Source organism: Bubalus kerabau, chromosome X (genome assembly GCF_029407905.1).
Source record: "Bubalus kerabau isolate K-KA32 ecotype Philippines breed swamp buffalo chromosome X, PCC_UOA_SB_1v2, whole genome shotgun sequence".
In the NCBI taxonomy this organism is placed as follows: domain Eukaryota; kingdom Metazoa; phylum Chordata; class Mammalia; order Artiodactyla; family Bovidae; genus Bubalus; species Bubalus kerabau.
The window spans coordinates 123,079,219-123,097,076 of NC_073647.1; the positions used below are offsets into that span (position 1 = coordinate 123,079,219).

Genomic DNA, 17,858 nt, shown 5'->3' on the forward strand with positions numbered 1-17,858 from the left:
AGGGGATGACAGAGGATAAAATGGCTGGATTGCATCACCAACTTGATGGACATGAGTTTGGGTAAACTCCGGGAGTTGGTGATGGACAGGGAAGCCTGGCCTGCTGTGATTCATGGGGTCGAAAAGAGTCGGACACGACTGAGTGACTGAACTGAACTGATGATAAGTGATGCTGAATACTTTTTATGTACCTCTTAGCCATCTGTATGTCTACTTTGCAGAAACATCAATTCAGATCTTCTGTTAGTTTTAGTAATCAAATTTTTTTTTTTTTGCTATTTTGGAGATTAACCCCTTTTCACAGGAGTCCTCAACCTCCAGTCTGAGCAGCAGCAGCATTAGATTAGAAATAAAGTTCACAAAGTATGTAACGTGCTTGAATCATCCTGAAACCATCCCCTCACACCCAGTCCATGAAAAAATTGTCTTCCACAAAACTGGTCCCTGGTGCCAAAAAGACTTGGGACCGCTGCCTTATCACATTTATCTTTTGCCGATATTTTCTCCCATTCTATAGGTTGCCTTTTAATTTTGTTGATAGTTGTACTTTGCCGTGCAGGAGTCTTTTAGTTTCATGTAGTCCCATCTGTTTATTTTTGCTTTTCTTGCCTTCACTTTGGTGTCAAATACAAAACCTCACCTCCAAGACTAATGTCAAGGAGTTTACTAATGCCTCTGTTTTCTCCTACAACTGTTATGGCTGCAGTCTTACGTTCAAGTCTTTAATCCATTTTGCGTTGATTTTGGTGTATGGTGTAAAATAGCGGTCCAGATTCATTGTTTTCCATGTGGACGTCCTGTTTCTCCAATATCATTTACTGCAGAGACTGTCTTTTCTCTATGTATATTTCTGGCTCCTTTGCATAAACTAATTAAATTGGGTTTATTTCTGGGCTCTATTTTCCACCATTGATCTGTGTGTCCATTTTTATGCCAATACCATACTGTTCTTGTTAATGTTCCATACTTTTGTTGCTTCTAGATTGTGATACATTTGGAATCATACAGTATATATAGCCTTCTTAGATTGGCTTCTTTCACTTAGTAAGATGCATTTATGTCTTCTCCATATCTTTCCATATCTTGATACCTCATTTCTCTTTAGTGCTGATTAGTATTCCACTGTCTGATTGTATCAAAATTTGTTTTATCTCTACACATATAGAAGGATACCTTGGGTATTGTGAATAAAGCTGCTACAAACATCTACATGCAGGTTTTTGTGTTAACGTCCCTGATGACATACAATATGGAGCATCTTTTCATATGCTTGTTTGCCATTTGTATATCTTCTTTGATGAGCACTTAAGGTCTCTGTCCCATTTTAAAACTACACTGCTTGTTTTCTTATTGTTAGGTTTTAAGAGTTATTTGTCTATTTTGGATAACAGTCCTTGATCATGTGTCTTCTGCAAATATTTTCTCCCAGTCTGTGCCTTGTCTTCTCATTCTTTTAATATTGTCTTTCACAGGGCAGAAGTTTTTAATTTTAATCAAATAAGGTTATCAATTACATACCCAAGGTCATCTGAACTTTCTCCACTGTTCTTTTCTGGAAGCTTTATAACTTGACATTTTACATTTAGGTCTATGATCCATTTTAAATTAAATTTTGTAAATGATGTACAGTGTGTGTCCTTTCTTTGCATGTGCATGTCCAGTTGTTTCAGCACCATTTCTTGAAAATACTATCTTTGCTCCATTGTATTGCCCTTTCTTCTTTGCTAAAGATCACTTCATCATATTTATATGGTTGTATTTCTGGACTCCCTGGTGGTGGTTTAGTATATCCATTTGGGGGTCCTAACACTGCTTGGAGATAAAGTGTGTGTGTTCAGTCATGTCTGACTCTTTGCAACCCCATGGACTGCTCCTCTGTTCATGGAATTCTTTAGGCAAGAATACTGGAATGGGCTGCCATGCCTGTCTCCAAGGTATCTTCCCAACCCAGGGATCCAACCAATGTCTCCTGCATTGCAGGCAGAGTCTTTACCTATTCCCTAGTTTATTCATTGAACTATCTGGCTATTCTTTCCCCAATATCATGCTGTCTCAACTACCATTGCTTTATAGTAAGTCTTGAGGTCAAGTAATGTCAGTTTTCCAATTTTATTGTTCTCCTTTAATAGTGTATTCGCTCTTCTGTTTCATTTTTTGTTTGCCTCTGCTTACCAATTTTAGAATAATTTTAGTGATATCCACAAAATAACTTGCTGTGATTTTTACCATCTGCTTTTGTAATAAAATTTTACTGGAATTGACCCATGACCATTTATTTACATGTAGCCTGTTACTGGGCTTATTCTACAAAGTCAGTAAGTAGGCGAGACAATGTCCACCAAGACAGCTACCAATCCCTTCCTATTTGATTAAGCTCCATTCAAGTGTCCTGAGTACAAATTATAAGACTTTATATTAATTGATATACTGATATATTTATTGATAAATTGTATCAATTTACTTTATATCAATTTACTTTATATCAATTATGCCACCTTGCACAAATAGTATTTATGGTTATTTTAAGCAAGATGCTTGCATATTGAGTGTGGCACTTTCACAGCATCATCTTTCAGGATTTGAAATAGCTCAACTGGAATTCCATCACCTCCACTAGCTTTGTTCGTAGTGATGCTTTCTAAGGCCCACTTGACTTCACATTCCAGGATGTCTGGCTCTAGGTGAGTGATCATACCATCGTGATTTTCTGGGTCATGAAGATCTTTTTTGTACAGTTCTTCTGTGTATTCTTGCCACCTCTTCTTAATATCTTCTACTTCTGTTAGGTCCATACCATTTCTGTCCTTTATCGAGCCCATCTTTGCATGAAATGTTCCCTTGGTATCCCTAATTTTCTTGAAGAGATCTCTAGTCTTGCCAAAGAATGCTCAAACTACCGCACAATTGTACTCATCTCACACACTAGTGAAGTAATGCTCAAAATTCTCTAAGCCAGGCTTCAGCAATACGTGAACTGTGAACTTCCAGTTGTTCAAGCTGCTTTTAGAAAAGGCAGAGGAACCAGAGATCAAATTGCCAACATCTGCTAGATCATCGAAAAAGCAAGAGAGTTCCAGAAAAACATCTATTTCTGCTTTATTGACTATGCCAAAGCCTTTGACTGTGTTGATAGCAATAAACTGTGGAAAATCCTGATAGAGATGGGAATACCAGACCACCTGACCTGCCTCTTGAGAAATTTGTATGCAGGTCAGGAAGCAACAGTTAGAACTGGACATGGAACAACAGACTGGCTCCACATAGGAAAAGGAGTACGCCAAGGCTGTATATTGTCACCCCACTTATTTAACTTATACGCAGAGTACATCATGAGAAATGCTGGGCTGGAGGAAGCACAAGCTGGAATCAAGATTGCCAGGAGAAATATCAATAACAGATTCGCAGATGACAACAACCTTATGGCAGAAAGTGAAGAGGAACTAAAAAGCCTCTTGATAAAGGTGAAAGAGGAGAGTGAAAAAGTTGGCTTAAAATTCAACATTCAGAAAACGAAGATCATGGCATCTGTTCCCATCACTTCATGGGAAATAGATGGCGGAACAGTGGAAACAGTGTCAGACTTTATTTTTCTGGGCTCCAAAATCACTGCAGATGGTGACTGCAGCCATGAAATTAAAAGACCCTTACTCCTGGAAGGAAAGTTATGACCAACCTAGATAGCATATTGAAAAGCAGAGACGTTACTTTGCCAACAAAGGTCCGTCTAGTCAAGGCTATGGTTTTTCCTGTGGTCATGTATGGATGTGACAGTTGGACTGTGAAGAAAGCTGAGCACCGAAGAATTGATGCTTTTAAATTGTGGCGTTGGAGAAGACTCTTGAGAGTCTCTTAGACTGCAAGGAGATCCAACCAGTCCATTCTGAAGGAGATCAGCCCTGGGATTTCTTTGGAAGGAATGATGCCAAAGCTGAAACCCCAATCCTTTGGCCACCTCCTGCGAAGAGTTGACTCATTGGAAAAGACTCTGATGCTGGGAGGGATTGGGGGCAGGAGGAGAAGGGGACGACAGAGGATGAGATGGCTGGATGGCATCACTGACTCTATGGACATGAGTCTGAGTGAACTCCAGGAGTTGGTGATGGATAGGGAGGCCTGGCGTGCTGCGATTCATGGGGCCGCAAAGATTCGGACACGACTGAGTGACTGAACTGAACTAAGCAAGATGCAACAACCTTTGACTTCCTCTTTCCCAAGTTATTCATCTTTAATAGTTAGTAAAATTAATTGGCCGTGGTATTACACAGCATAGACAATGCATTTTAGTGGTGTATCCTCTGCCTTCCCCTGTGACAATTTCAATAGAATACTTTTTGTATGGAACTTTCCAATTTGCATGTGTTCTACATATTTATTTTTGCCAGAAGTTTGAGTTTTTTAATCTTATTTTTTTAGATGAAGAAATTAAAGATGTTAAGTTACTTGTATGATTGTCCATCCATTTTCCCTAGAACATTCAAGTTGATGAGGTGGCTCTTAAGTTTTTGAACAACTTCTAGATCGCCAACCACCTCTCTGTGAATGCCCTAACTTGCAGATATTTCTGTTTTATGTTCTCAACACAAGGCAGTTTTTGGAGTTTGGATTGTGGTTTTTGGCCCTCATCTCTGATTATCTTTCCTGTCATGCTTGTTCAAAGAAAGGAAGAAGCCATATGAATGCTGTATATAAATGTTACTGGGCCCTCCTCAGCAATACAAACTCACTGGGAACATAACCCACTTCCAAATGTTACTAGGCAGGTTCTGAACTGATTAATTAGATAGAATATGCTTGGCTCTACTATTTCCAATTATGCATAGGGTCCTTCAGCCTTGAGCCTGGATATATCTAAGAAGGTGATTAGCTGGATATCACAGGAAGTACACACACTGTTGCCCACAGCTGCTTCCTAGTCCCCACACCAAGCAGTAGCAAGAGCGGGGGTAAATGCTTTTAGATCAGAGCAGGATGTGTGGAAGCTTCTGTCACAGGTTGGGACAGTACCCACAGGTGAGTAGAAAAACCCAGGAAGAACAAGGAGAATCCAAATCCAGCAGTTCATCAAAAATATGAGTTGATTCTCTCCAATTTCACTAATGACTGGCTAGAGTAGAAGTTGTCCCCCCTCTTATCTCCCCGGCTTTCTAAATTCACACAGCTGAATGTTTAAAAAGGAATCTAAAAACCAATCATGAATTAAAAATCATCAAATGTTTGAAGAAAACCTTGAAAAAATAAACTATCAAGAAGAAATATCAAACTGAATAAATGAAAAAAAGAGTCCTTATACTTAAAACATTACACAAGCTGAAAGTCAGAAACACTATACAAAATAACTGGCTTATGATTCTGAAAAGTGGCAAGGCATGCAAGACAAGGAGAGACTCAAGAATTACGCCAGACTGCAGGAAGCTAACAGTCATGATAACTAACTGTAGCATGAGATTCTAATTGGGTCCTTTTACTGCATAAGCATTTGGGGGATAACTGGGAAAAACTTGAATGGTATCTGACTATTCGATGGTAGTAATGCATCACTGTTCATTCCTCAATTTTGCCTGTTGTAGCTACAGGAGAATTTCCATATTTTCACAAATTAGACACTAATGTATTTCAGCTGATGAAACATCAGGTCAACGACTTATTCTCCAATGGTTCAGAAACTACAAGTTCTTTGCACTATCCTTTCAACTTTTCTGAAACTTTGAGAATATTTCAAAATAAAAATACATAACAAAAACCTTACTAACACTCAAAAGATAAAGCATTAGTAGAGTAAGACCAAAACTTCAGAATAAATACTCTTAATATACTCAGGCAGTAAAATATATATATATATACATACATATATATATATATATTTCATCAATAAAAATAAACTAGAGATCATGAATGGAGAAGGCAATTACAACCCACTCCAGTACTCTTGCCTGGAAAATCCCATGGACTGAGGAGCCTGGTGGGCTGCAGTCCATGGGGTCGCTAAGAGTCCTACACTACTGAGCGACTTCACTTTTACTTTTCACTTTCATGCATTGGAGAAGGAAATGGCAACCCACTCCAGTGGGTTCTTGCCTGGAGAACCCCAGGGACGGGGGAGCCTGGTGGGCTGCCATCTCTGGGGTCGCACAGAGTTGGACACGACTGAAGCGACTTAGCAGTAGCAGCAGCAGAGATCATGAAAATGAAAACACTAATTATTGGAATAAAAAGTCCAATAAATAAAATAATAGATTAGGCACTGATGAATAGCAAATTAGAGTGATGGTTAAGTAATCAAAGCAATCCTGCCGCAATACAATAGGACCAAGGGAGGACAGAAATCGCAACCAGCTAGTAAAGGAACAGCGAGGAAATTCTCAAAGAACTAATAGGTATAAAATATATGAGAAAATAAAATAATATATAATAAGGCATATAACAGGGAAATTCCCAGAATGACCAACACAGGAGTTTGATCCTTGATTTTTAGAAAACAGAGACTGAGACTCAGCTTAAATGCTGTTAAGATGCTGATTTTGTTAGAATGTGTGAACTCACAGCAATAAGGGTGAGAAAAATGAAACATCAGGCAGGGAAAGATGTGAAGAAATGTAATCCTATGTGTTTATCACGCTGGCCACTGCTTCCCAATGAGCCACAGTGACTCAGCAGAGCATTCACTGAACAGGCTTGTCTAGAGGTTTAGAATCTGAAAGCACTTCTCAGGTCACTTGGCAGTGTGCAAGAGGGTGGCATTGGTATTTATCTTACAGGCTCTCTCCAGCCCCCCACTTCTCATTGGTCAAAGCCCACCCTGAAGGGGCTTCTTCCACACGTAAATGACACGTAACCAGCCTCTCATCAGCCCCTCAGGAGACTAGCTTCTACACACTGTAGTCTGACTATTTCACTTGAATCAGAAAGTAGAGAGTTGAGAAGGACCTGGAGAGAGACAAGGAGTGGAGCTTTTCTGGGTGATTTCCCAGGAGCTGATTGTTGAAACTGCCTTACAGTCCCCTTGCAACAGCCATTACGTCACCAGGCAGAAAGAAGGAGGGTCAAGACCATAGACCCCGCCCGCCCATGGATCCCGCCCACCCACGTGACCTCTTCCTTAACCAATCTCAAGCCCAGGCACTGACCCGGCCCAACGGACACCATTACCCATCCATCCCAGAGCCCGCACCCAGCCACCTGTCGTCTGGCCCGGAGCCCGCCTCCGGCCACCCACATCGTCCACCATGGGAAGGCTCCGAGGAGGCCGCTGGCGCTCGCGCCCCCGCCGATGCCAGCCCCGCGCCCCCGCCGACGGAGCCGCCATTCCCTGGGCCTTGGAGCCGCCCGCCATGATGCCCACACCGCCCTCACAGGTTCGTCAGAACTACCGCCTTGAGTGTGAGGCCGCGCTCAACTGCCACGCTGCCCTGGAGTTCCACGCCTCCTTCCAGTGCCTGGCCCTGGCCTTCTACCTCGACCGTGATGATGTGGGCTTGAAGCACTTCTACCGCTTCTTCCTGCTCCGCTCTCACGAGCACAGCAAGACAGCTGAGAGCCTGATGTTCCTGCAGAACCAGCGTGGGGGCCGCGTCTCCTTCTTCGACATCAGAAAGCCTGAGACCCAGCAGTGGGAGAGTGCACTCCGGGCCATGCAAGACACCCTGCACCTGGAGAAGTGCGTCAACCAGAGCCTGCTCGACCTGCACAAGCTGGCCACTGACAGCAGCGACGCCCATCTGTGCGACTTCCTGGAGACCGGCTACCTGGACCAGCAGGTCAAGTTCATCAAGGAGCTGGGAGATCATGTCAGCAACCTGAGCAACGTGGGGTCCCCGGAAGGCAGCCTGGCAGAGTACTTCTTTGACAAGCTCACCTTGGGCGATGGCGACAAGGAGGACTGATCCTAGACTGGACTTTCCCCTGAGTCCCGGGTGACTGCCCAAGGTCACCCTGCCTGCCATCAAGTCTGCAGTATTGCCCTTGCAGAAAAACTTCACTTTAGTTTTTTTCTTGCAGTTTTGGCAGTTCTTCACATAAAAAGTTATTGGTTGTTCAAATAAAGTTAATAGTTGATGCATAAATAAACGTCTCTAATTTGTATGTGCAAATCTCTCACTCTTAAACTTTAAAACAGGTGTACAAGAGTCTCTCCAGCTACCCAGGCCCTGTCCACATGCAGCTTAGGATCTCCACTGATGGAGAGGGAAGGTGTTCCATGGGACCATGGAAAACAGAAAATCAATCCTCCCCTAGTAAAACAATGTTGGGTGGGGCGTGGTCTGGGGCCCTGGTGAGTGTGGATGCCTGAGCAGAGTTCAAGTATCAAAACATGGCCTGAAAATCATGATTGGGGTTGATCTGGGGAAAGAGTGAAGGGGATGGGGTTGGGCAAGGGTTGAAATGAAGGGGGTTTTCACTTTATGTGAAATGTTACTGCTTAATTCTGGGTAGCACGATGGTGGGTCCAGAAGTCAGCTTGGCCACATCCCTCTTCGGGGTACTCAGCAGCCAGCTTGCCTGCCGATGGACCAGACCCAGCGGCCATACCTGGGACCCTTTTGTCCCTGGTCTCCTCCTGACGTGGACAACTGGCCAGAGCTCCCTGACCGGTAAGCAACAAGAGACTATTGACCTCTCTCCCCTTCCCTCTCTCTTTCCTCTCCTTAACCCTTCCTATCCTTCCCCGTTTTTCTTGTCCCCCAGTCCTGGACACAGGAATCTGGTCGAAGGGCCTCAGCCTGAACTGAGGATTGGAGACTGATCACCTCCTCTTGGCAGAGAACTCGAATTCTGGTTCTGATTTCTGGTAGGGCCAAGTTCCAGTCCTCCCTTCTCTGGAGGCCCAGGGTAAAGTCCCATAACGCCTGGGTATCTGTAGGTGGCAGGAGACGTCTGTAAGGCCACCCCTTTCATCCCCTTCTCCCACCTCCTGCCCCTTCTTCTTTCAACCTGGCTTCCTTTCCTCCCTTTGAAATCTTTGATGTTAGTACTTGGATCTGAAGTTCTGTGTCTCTATAGGAGGTTTTCTGAGAGACTGTATTCTTGTATTTAAGGGAGTGTCTGATGAGGACTGCCAGGTTTATATGTGTGTGTTTTAACACTGTGTTCTGTGTTATGATTTTTGATGGCCATTTTGCTTTGTCTGGCCACCATTTGGTTTAGACCTGCTGCCATTTTGTTAGAACTTGATTTTCTTTCCCTGTGCCTTGAGACCAGGGCTCTCAGGAACACTTATCTAGACCATCTCTAACTCCTGAGACTGAGGGGAAAAGACTTTAAAATTTTTATTTATTTCAACTTTTTGTTTTATAAACTAGTAAATTTTATATTGTAATATCTAATTCATGACTAAACTTAGAAAATGAAGCTAGATCTTGCACTGTGTCTGTCTAAATATGTCTTGGTATGTCTTTGTCTCTGGGTAATATTTTTGAGGTTAATTTGTAAATGAGCTCTATTTATTTGGCTTAAAAAAAGGTAAGCGCTTACAAATCAAATAATTCTAAATTAAACAATAAATTCCAGGTTCATGTGAATTGGGAAATATTCAGTATTAAATACCTGATATTAATGTTTGTTGACCTATCTTATATAGACATGTCTTAGAGTAATTAACATTAAGTAGAATATTTTCATTGTACCTAGGTTTAATATAAGTTAAATATTATATCTGTTACAAGTTTGTCAACAAGGAAATTACCTCAAGTGAGGAAACTTCTAAAAAATGTAAATGAGATATGAGCTTTTATATAAACTCTATTAAGAATTATTCTTTAGAAATATCTGTCTAAAGTAGTCTCTCCAGATTGGCATAACTTAAATTTCTAAGGGTTGTGCCAAGTGTGCTAAGTGTTGGAAGTCTATTGAATAGTTAGGTCATTTCCAAATAAAATAAGATTTTGAAACATATACTACTAAACACTAATTTCCTTTTACAGAGAAACTAAAGAGATTTGGGACTATAAATGATTAATGTTTGATGCCATTCTAAAATGTTCTAAGAAAGCAAGGGTTTTAGAAATTAACACTGGTATTTATGCTCACTGATTTAGAAAATGCTAATATAAAAGTTAGTTCTTGGTTGCTAAAGGAAAGTAGGAAGTGTGTTTTCATTTAAAAAAAAAAAAAGAAAGAAAGAAAAAGGCATGAAAAAAATACTAAAAAGAGTTATGCATGATCAGGATTTTCTAAAATTGGATTACAATTAGATAAATGCATTTTGTTAGAAAGGACACAGCCATAAGAAAAGTGGTTAGAGTCAACTAGGTCCAAATTGGTGGAGCAGACTTTCACTAGACCTTGGGCCTTGGTATTTAGGCCTATTGTGCCATATCAACAAGCTAAATGATACATCCATCAACATTGACTAAATCTGACCAAATGTTCTAAACCCTTTTAATTGATCTTTTTGCTAAAACTTCCTAAATAGAATTCTTTTGAAGTTCTTTTGACCTCTAGCTAACTTTGGGGTGCTTCAGAGGGCCCCTGAAACATCCCAAAGAGAGATATTAAACTGTGTTTATCTGGTTGGTTAAATTACATGAAAAAGATTATCAAATGAGTAATAAATCTGCTCATATTATAATGTATGGTAAAATTACTAATACAGATATCGTAGAAATTATATGGAGTTCTTAACATTCTGATATGTCCTGGTATTCTAATGGAAAACCCTATGACTTCATAAAAGTTAACAAAAGGACTGAATGAAATGGTTTCTATCTGAAAAATTATGGGTTTTCAGGGAGTAGGGAAAACCTTCCTCTCAAACTAATTATGACAATACTTTGGTAAAATTAAACATTATAAGCAAAACAATTATATTTTCTATCTGACTCCTTCAAAAATTGGAAATTCTTAGGTTTCCAGTAAGTTTATCAAATGAGTTAGGAAGGTTATCTCATGGGGTACAAAAATCTCAAGAAATTTTTGAGACCTTAAAAAGGGAAGAATTCACCTAGATTTGTTAGGCAAAATCTGTGTAAGCCTTTGGTGTGAGTTTCTCAGCCTTGTTTTATTTTAAAAGTTCAGTCTGAGACTCTATAAATGTTTCAGCAAGATAAAAAGTCTATAATCAATTGTGGTTATAGAAATCATCAGACCAAAATTAGTGAGAACAGACCTATTTTGCAAACAAACCACCCTTAATTTGATTATATTTGATAAAAATGAGGATAACTTTAGGGAAAAAAAAGATATTTCAAAAAATGTTAAATCCCAGTTAATGGAGGTCTGCATCTAGTAAGACTAATAAGCCACCACCAATGGGAAGAGTTTGGGAAAAGTTGAAAGGAGACACCAGGTGTCTGTCCACTTCCCAGAATCCCTCTCACTAGCATCCATCTTGGCTGAGCGATGCATGCGTGTTGGGAGGCACAGTGCAAAATAGCCTTGAAGGAGAAGGTCCATGGGAAAATGGCAAAGGGCCAGAAGTACCCAGGCATTATGTACTGATAGCTGAAAAACATTTCCTGCCTTTGGCTATGCTCGGTGCCAAGATTTAACAATTAAACATTAAAGACGTTGCTTGAGAAAATGAGTCATGGATAAACACATGGGTCGTTAAGAATGCGCTGTTCCTTGAAGTATCTTTTACTGATTATGTCTTAGCCTCGTACGTGCTCTGCTGGCCGTATGCTCTAAGCTCTTTGTTCCTCGTTCCTATAAAAAGGCTCGACTGCAAAAATAAACTTGTCAGTCCTTGAAGAGACTGTCCAAGTGTTGTTCTTTCAGGTTCGCCACTTCCAAGTCCCGGAGAGAAAACTCCAACAGTGTGCCACCAGGAAAGACTCTGAATTAGAATGATTGGCCAAAGACCACCCGGAAACTAATCCCATCACCATAAAACCCGAGACTGTGAGTCACGCAGCAGAGCAGTTCTCCTGGGTTCCCTTACCCTACTGCTCTCCACCTGGGTGCCCTTTCCCAATAAAATCTCTTGCTTTGTCAGCACATGTGTCTCCTCAGACAATTCATTTCCGAGTGTTAGACAAGAGCCCAGTTTCAGGCCCTGGAAGGGGCCCCCCTTCCTGCAACAGTTGGACCATAATGAAGCCTGAGCACCAAAGAATTGATGCTTTCGGAATGTTTTGTTGGAGAAAACTCTTGAGAGTCCTTTGGACAGCAAAGAGATCCAACCAGTCCATCCTAAAGGAAATCAGTCCTGAATCTTCACTGGAAGGACTGTTGCTGAAGCTGAAATTCTGATACTTTGGCCACCTGATGCAAAGAGCTGACTCACTGGAAAAGACCCCAATGCTGGAAAAGATTGAAGGCAGGTTGAGAAGGGGTGACAGAGGATGAGAAGGGTGGATGGCATCATCAACTCAAGGGGCATGAATTTGAGCAAACTCATTCATTTTTTTTTCCAGTTTGACAGGACCTGTTTATTTCTGTATCCTTATGTATGTTCCTTGGGAATCATTTGATTCCCAAGACGGTTGACTGAAATCGCCCCCTCTTGGTCAGGCAAAATAATAACCACTTGCCTGAGTTGTCTCACAACAGTGGGTCCTGATAAAGCATGTAGAAAACTACCAAGGAGAATGTGTGAGGAGCCACAAGGAGGGAGGAGACACCAGTCCACAATTTGTCTTGTAACACTAACCTGGAAGAATTTTAGAGGGGCCAAAAGGAAGAATGAGGAGATGATATGTCCTGCCGACCTCCCAGAAATCTTCACACTAGAATCCAGCAAGATGACTGGCCAGAGACAACCCGGAAAGCTAACATCATTACTGTAAAACCTGAGACTGTGAGCCACATGGCAGAGCAGTTCTGGGTTCCCTTACCCTGCTGCTCTCAGCCTAGGCACCCTTTGCCAGTAGTCTTTTGCTTTGTTAGCACTTGTGTTGTTCATACCCAATGTTAAGACAACAGCCCACTCATGGGGCTTAGAAGGTGTAATTCATTTTGCCCCAAATAAAACTTAACTCTCAAGTTGTACATTGTTTCTTAGTCGACACTGTCTCCTGGGTGATAGACCTCAGTTCATTTCAGTTCAGTTCAGTCGCTCTGTCATGTCCTACACTTTGCAACCCCATGGACTGCAGCACGCCAGGCCTCCCTGACCCTCTCCAACTCCCGGAGTTTACGCAAACTCATGTCCATTGAGTCGACGATGCCATCCAACCCTCTCATCTTCTGTCGTCTCCTTCTCCTCGTGCCTTCATAGACCTCATTAGGCCCCAAATAAAACTTAACTCACAACTCTCACATTCTGCTTTTTTTTTTTTCAGTTGACAGTACTGACAGGAATATTGATGAAGACTATCTTCCATTGGGCCAGAGAAGTTAGAGCAGAGGCCCTGACAAAATTTCCATAAGATACTCTGTGTACATAAAAATTTTTTTGTATTATCCTCACAAATCACAGGTATTAGTGATACTAAGGTTGTAAAACAAAAGGAAGAATAAAAACTTAAATGATTATCAGCAAAAGCAATGCCTCTTAAAATGTATTTTGCTATGTCTCAATACTTTACAAACCAAATACAAATGAATTCTATAAATCAGGGAAGTCTGAGAAGATAAGTACCAGACAAATCTCAAGTGTGTTTCACAATCATTTTGTTGCAAGCGTAAGAGCCTAATGTCCAGAGCAGCAAATGCTACATTAATTCATCTCCTTCCTGAAATTTTCCATTCTTCCTTCTTTGCATGTCAAAGGCAGCCATAATGTCTGCATATTTCTTAGACTAATTTTATTGGCATTTTCTAACCTTTACCATTGCATCTTTATCTTCCTTTTGGGCCTGTTTCCATTTTATAGAGACATTATGCTATCAAAATCTCCAGACAGGAAAGATGGGGGCTGGCCAGTTCTCAGGCAATGCTAATAGGATTTCCATACCTTTTGTAAACCCTTTGGAAATGCCAAGCGGTGATTTACAGTTCCTCACCCCTGCAGGGCCTTTGTAAAGAAATCACCCAGATGGTGTGAAACACCTGGAACCATGCAGGATGCAAGGCTCTGGGCAGTAGGAATGTTTTGCAGGCTCTGGGCCCTTAGGTGAAGGTGTGGAGCATCCATGAAGAAAGGGATAAAGGGAAAAATAGTGGAGCTTTAACAGGAAGCCTGTATCCTAGACTCACTGAGGGTGAAACTATGCAAAAGAATGGTATCCTGTATTTATGGAAAGTCATGTTTTATTGGAACTGAATAAATACCACAACATGTAGATGTATTACAGAAACTAGAAATAGGCCTATAGATATACAGAGACATATAAATACATATATTGCACATATTAAATAGAATACATGAATGTATTGTTTTATCCTGGGTTGTTTTCCAAAATCCAAAATATTTTAGAACATATGCATACCAAAGAATGTCTAGTCATTAAGTCGTGTGTCAGATTGTTTGGGACCCTACAGACTGTAGCCCACCAGGCTCCTCTGTCCATGGGATTCTCCAGGTAAGAATACTGGAGTGGGTTTCCATTTTCTCCTCCAAGGGATATTCCTGACCTAGGCATCTAACCAGTGTCTCTGGAATCTCCCACATTGGCAGGTGGATTCTTTACTACTAAGCCACCGGGGAAGCCCATTATTTTAGAGCAAGGGGTCAACAATTTTTTTTTTTCTGTAAAGAACCAAATAATAAATATTTTAGGTTTTGTGTGCTACATACAGCTTTGACTATTCAGCTGTTTTGTCACAGCTCTAAAGCAATCACACACAACATATAAACAAACAGGCATGGTCGTGTTTCCATGAAACTTTATGGACATCAAAATCTTCATGTCACAAAATTTTCTTTTTTTTTTTCCCAACTATGCAAACATGTAAAAACCACTGTTAACTCATATGCTGTACAAAAATTGGTGGTAAGCAGAATTTGGCCCATAGGCCATAGTTTACTAACCTTTGTTTTAGAGAGGATCAAGAGCCATAGGATGAAATAAAATTTGATGCTATTTGAACACTGAAACTATTTTAGATTTATGGAACATCTAAGCAGAATTGACCCCTCCTACTGGATATGTCTGCTTTGAAGTGCTACAATAATCACTAGGTGGCTCTGTATTCTGTTTCCTCTGTATTTCCAACAGCATTTCACCCATGCTCTGACAGGCATTCAGCACTAGATGGCGGCAATAACTGACAATGTGCTTTTTCTTTTTTTTTTTTTAATCTTTCCAAGTTAATACACTAAATATAGAAATCATTTACTTTCTGGGTATAGCAAGAAATATCTAATCAATCTCTGTTTTTATTCAAAGAATGTTAAAAATTAGTTTAATGTCAGCTTACAAAAGAAAGTGAAAGTGCAGTCACTCATCGGAGTTTGACTCTTTGCAACTGTCCATGGAATTCTCTCGGCAAGAGAACTGGAGCGGATTGCCATTCCCTTCTCCAGGGGATCTTTCTGATTCAGGGGTTGGACCTGGGTGTCCTACACTGAAGGTAGATCCTTTACCATCTGAGCCACAAGGGAAGGCTCAGCTTACAAAGTGGGTCTCATTTAAATATCCTATCAAAAGGAACACTTTTGAATGATGATTGATTAAAAAAATGCATTTGGTCACATGAACTTAGTTAGGACCTACAGAGAATTAACCTAACACATTTAAGTAGTTCCCAAGTATCTATTTTTAAATATTACTTTGTAAATTACTTTCTATTTACTTTGTAAATATGTATGTAAATACCAATCTAGACAGCATATTATAAAAGCAGAGACATTACTTTGCCAACAAAGGTCCATCTAGTTGAACCTATGGTTTTTCCAGTAGTCATGTATAGATGTGAGAATTGGACTATAAAGAAAGTTAAGCACTGAAGAATTGATGGTTTTGAACTGTGGTGTTGGAGAAGACTCTTGAGAGTCCCTTGGGCTGCAAGGAGATCCAACAAGTCAATCCTAAAGGAAATCAGTCCTGAATATTCATTGGAAGGACCACTGCTGAAGCTGAAACTCCAATACTTTGGCAACCTGACGCGAAAAAATGACTCATTGGAAAAGACACTGATGCTGGGAAAGATTGAAGGCGGAAGGAGAAGGGGATGACAGAGGATGAGATGGTTAGATGGCTTCACTGACTCGATGGACATGAGTTTAAGTAAGCTCGGGGAGTTGCTGATGGACAGGGAAGTCTGGCGTGCTGCAGTCCATGGGGTCACAAAAAGTTGGACACAACTGAATGACTGAACTGACTGACACTGAAGTAGGATCACTCCTGTAAGTCACTGCTTGACTTGGAGGGTTAAATTGCTTTCAAAATCTGATTATTAGCACTGTTGCATTGAAGACTTCTAGTCTATTAAGGCAGTGGTCTCCAGACTTTTTGGCACCAGGGACTGGTTTCGTGGAAGGTAATTTTTCCACAGACCGGGGGAGCAGGGGGATGGTTTCAGGATGATTCAAGTACATTATATTTACTGTGCATTTTATTTCTATTATGATTACGTTAGCTCCACCTCGGATCATTTGCATTAAATCTGCTGTCTAGATTGGTCATAGCTTTTCTTCCAAGGAGCAAGCGTGTTTTAATTTCATGGCTGCAGTCACCATCTGCAGTGATTTTGGAGCCCAAAAGGCTGGGGACTCTTGTATTAAGGAAGAGACAGGATTGCACTTTTGGTAACAGCTCACTAGCTTTCAAAAGACCAAGTTAGAAATTTTGAGTAGGCCACTTTGAGTAGACTTGATTATCAAAAATTGAAAGAGATTAGTTCACTATTGATAACTGATCACAAAGGCAAATTTTTAAAAATTACAAGTTAAAGAAAAGTGCCAGAGTAATATATAAATTATAAAAATCATTGGCACATTTAAAAATGAAATATTTTTCAAAGAGATGGCTTTATTTATGATTGGCTCATTTGACCTTCTTTACCACCTTCTTAATTTAGATCTCCCTCAAGCTGGGAAAGAATAGATGAGGGAATCTAATTATGTCATTTTATTTTACTGCCAAATCCATACTCTAATTTCTTTTCCACATGCTGTTTTCCAAATGTCATGAGATTAGAAAGCCGTTTGTTTTTATTCAACTTTAAGTGGCTTTGTGTATGAGAAATGAATTGCTTTCTGTGTGTGCATACCCGGTGCATCTCCAAGAGAAAGACTATTAAAAATAACTCATCAATCAACAGGTTTAAAATCTAATAAAAATGTTTTCAATGAGGTACAATTCATTGCAGCAGGGTTGAGCAAACCATATGTAGTTATCTCTGCTTGTTCATTCCTTTTCATTTCTGTATGAAAAATGAGTTTTGCTTTGGTATCTTTTTATTCATGTGTATATTAAATCAAGAAAGTACATGATACATTTTGGAACTGATAGAATGTTATTAACAACTCAAAACAATGTCTATGTATTGTTATAACTATGTGTGAACAGGGAAATAAAGGTTACACATTATTCTTGAAGTAGCATCTCTAATGATGCTAGCTTTTTTTGGGCCATACCACTTGGCTTGAAAGATCTTAGTTCCTTGGGCCCCCTGCAGTGGAAGCTCAGAATCTTAACCACTGGTCTATTGGAGAAGTCCCAATGCTAGCTTTGCTTTGCATTGAACATAGTTTCATCTCTCCTTATCATCCTTTAACTAAACTATATTCATCTGAATAAAAGATCTGAAACACATTATTTTGATTAGTCAGAATACTTTATTCCACTAAGGAAACTACGCTTGTTTTTTCTAAGAGATTTTCAACTGACTCTTTGAGACGAGTATATTAAAAGCGAATCAAGGAAGGATGTCTGTACATTTAAACTTTACTTTCTTAGTGAAAATCACATGTAAGCTACATCTGCACAGCATAGAGTTGGAAATGTCGTTGACAATGATCTAGTACATTTAGGTTTAAACATTAAGTCTAAAAATAAGTCAGATCTCAATGACTTTCTCAACTATCTTCGAACAAG

At 40.3% G+C, this 17,858-nt stretch overlaps 1 protein-coding gene and 1 pseudogene across 1 annotated transcript; both read left to right on the forward strand.

The window, feature by feature from the left end:
• Positions 1-7,140: 7,140 nt before the first annotated feature.
• LOC129640130 (ferritin heavy chain-like) lies at positions 7,141-8,060 on the forward strand. The gene has a single exon (XM_055565387.1). It carries the CDS (start codon positions 7,224-7,226, stop codon positions 7,878-7,880), a length of 657 nt encoding a protein of 218 aa, XP_055421362.1. The 5' UTR covers positions 7,141-7,223; the 3' UTR covers positions 7,881-8,060.
• A 374-nt stretch (positions 8,061-8,434) lies between these two features.
• The window catches only part of LOC129640163 (beta-galactoside alpha-2,6-sialyltransferase 1-like), a 63,885-nt pseudogene continuing 54,461 nt past the window's right edge, over positions 8,435-17,858 (forward strand).

What these genes read in the sequence shown, in the direction of transcription:
- LOC129640130 (XM_055565387.1), top strand. Translation starts at nt 7,224, where the DNA reads ATGGGAAGGCTCCGAGGAGGCCGCTGGCGCTCGCGCCCCCGCCGATGC.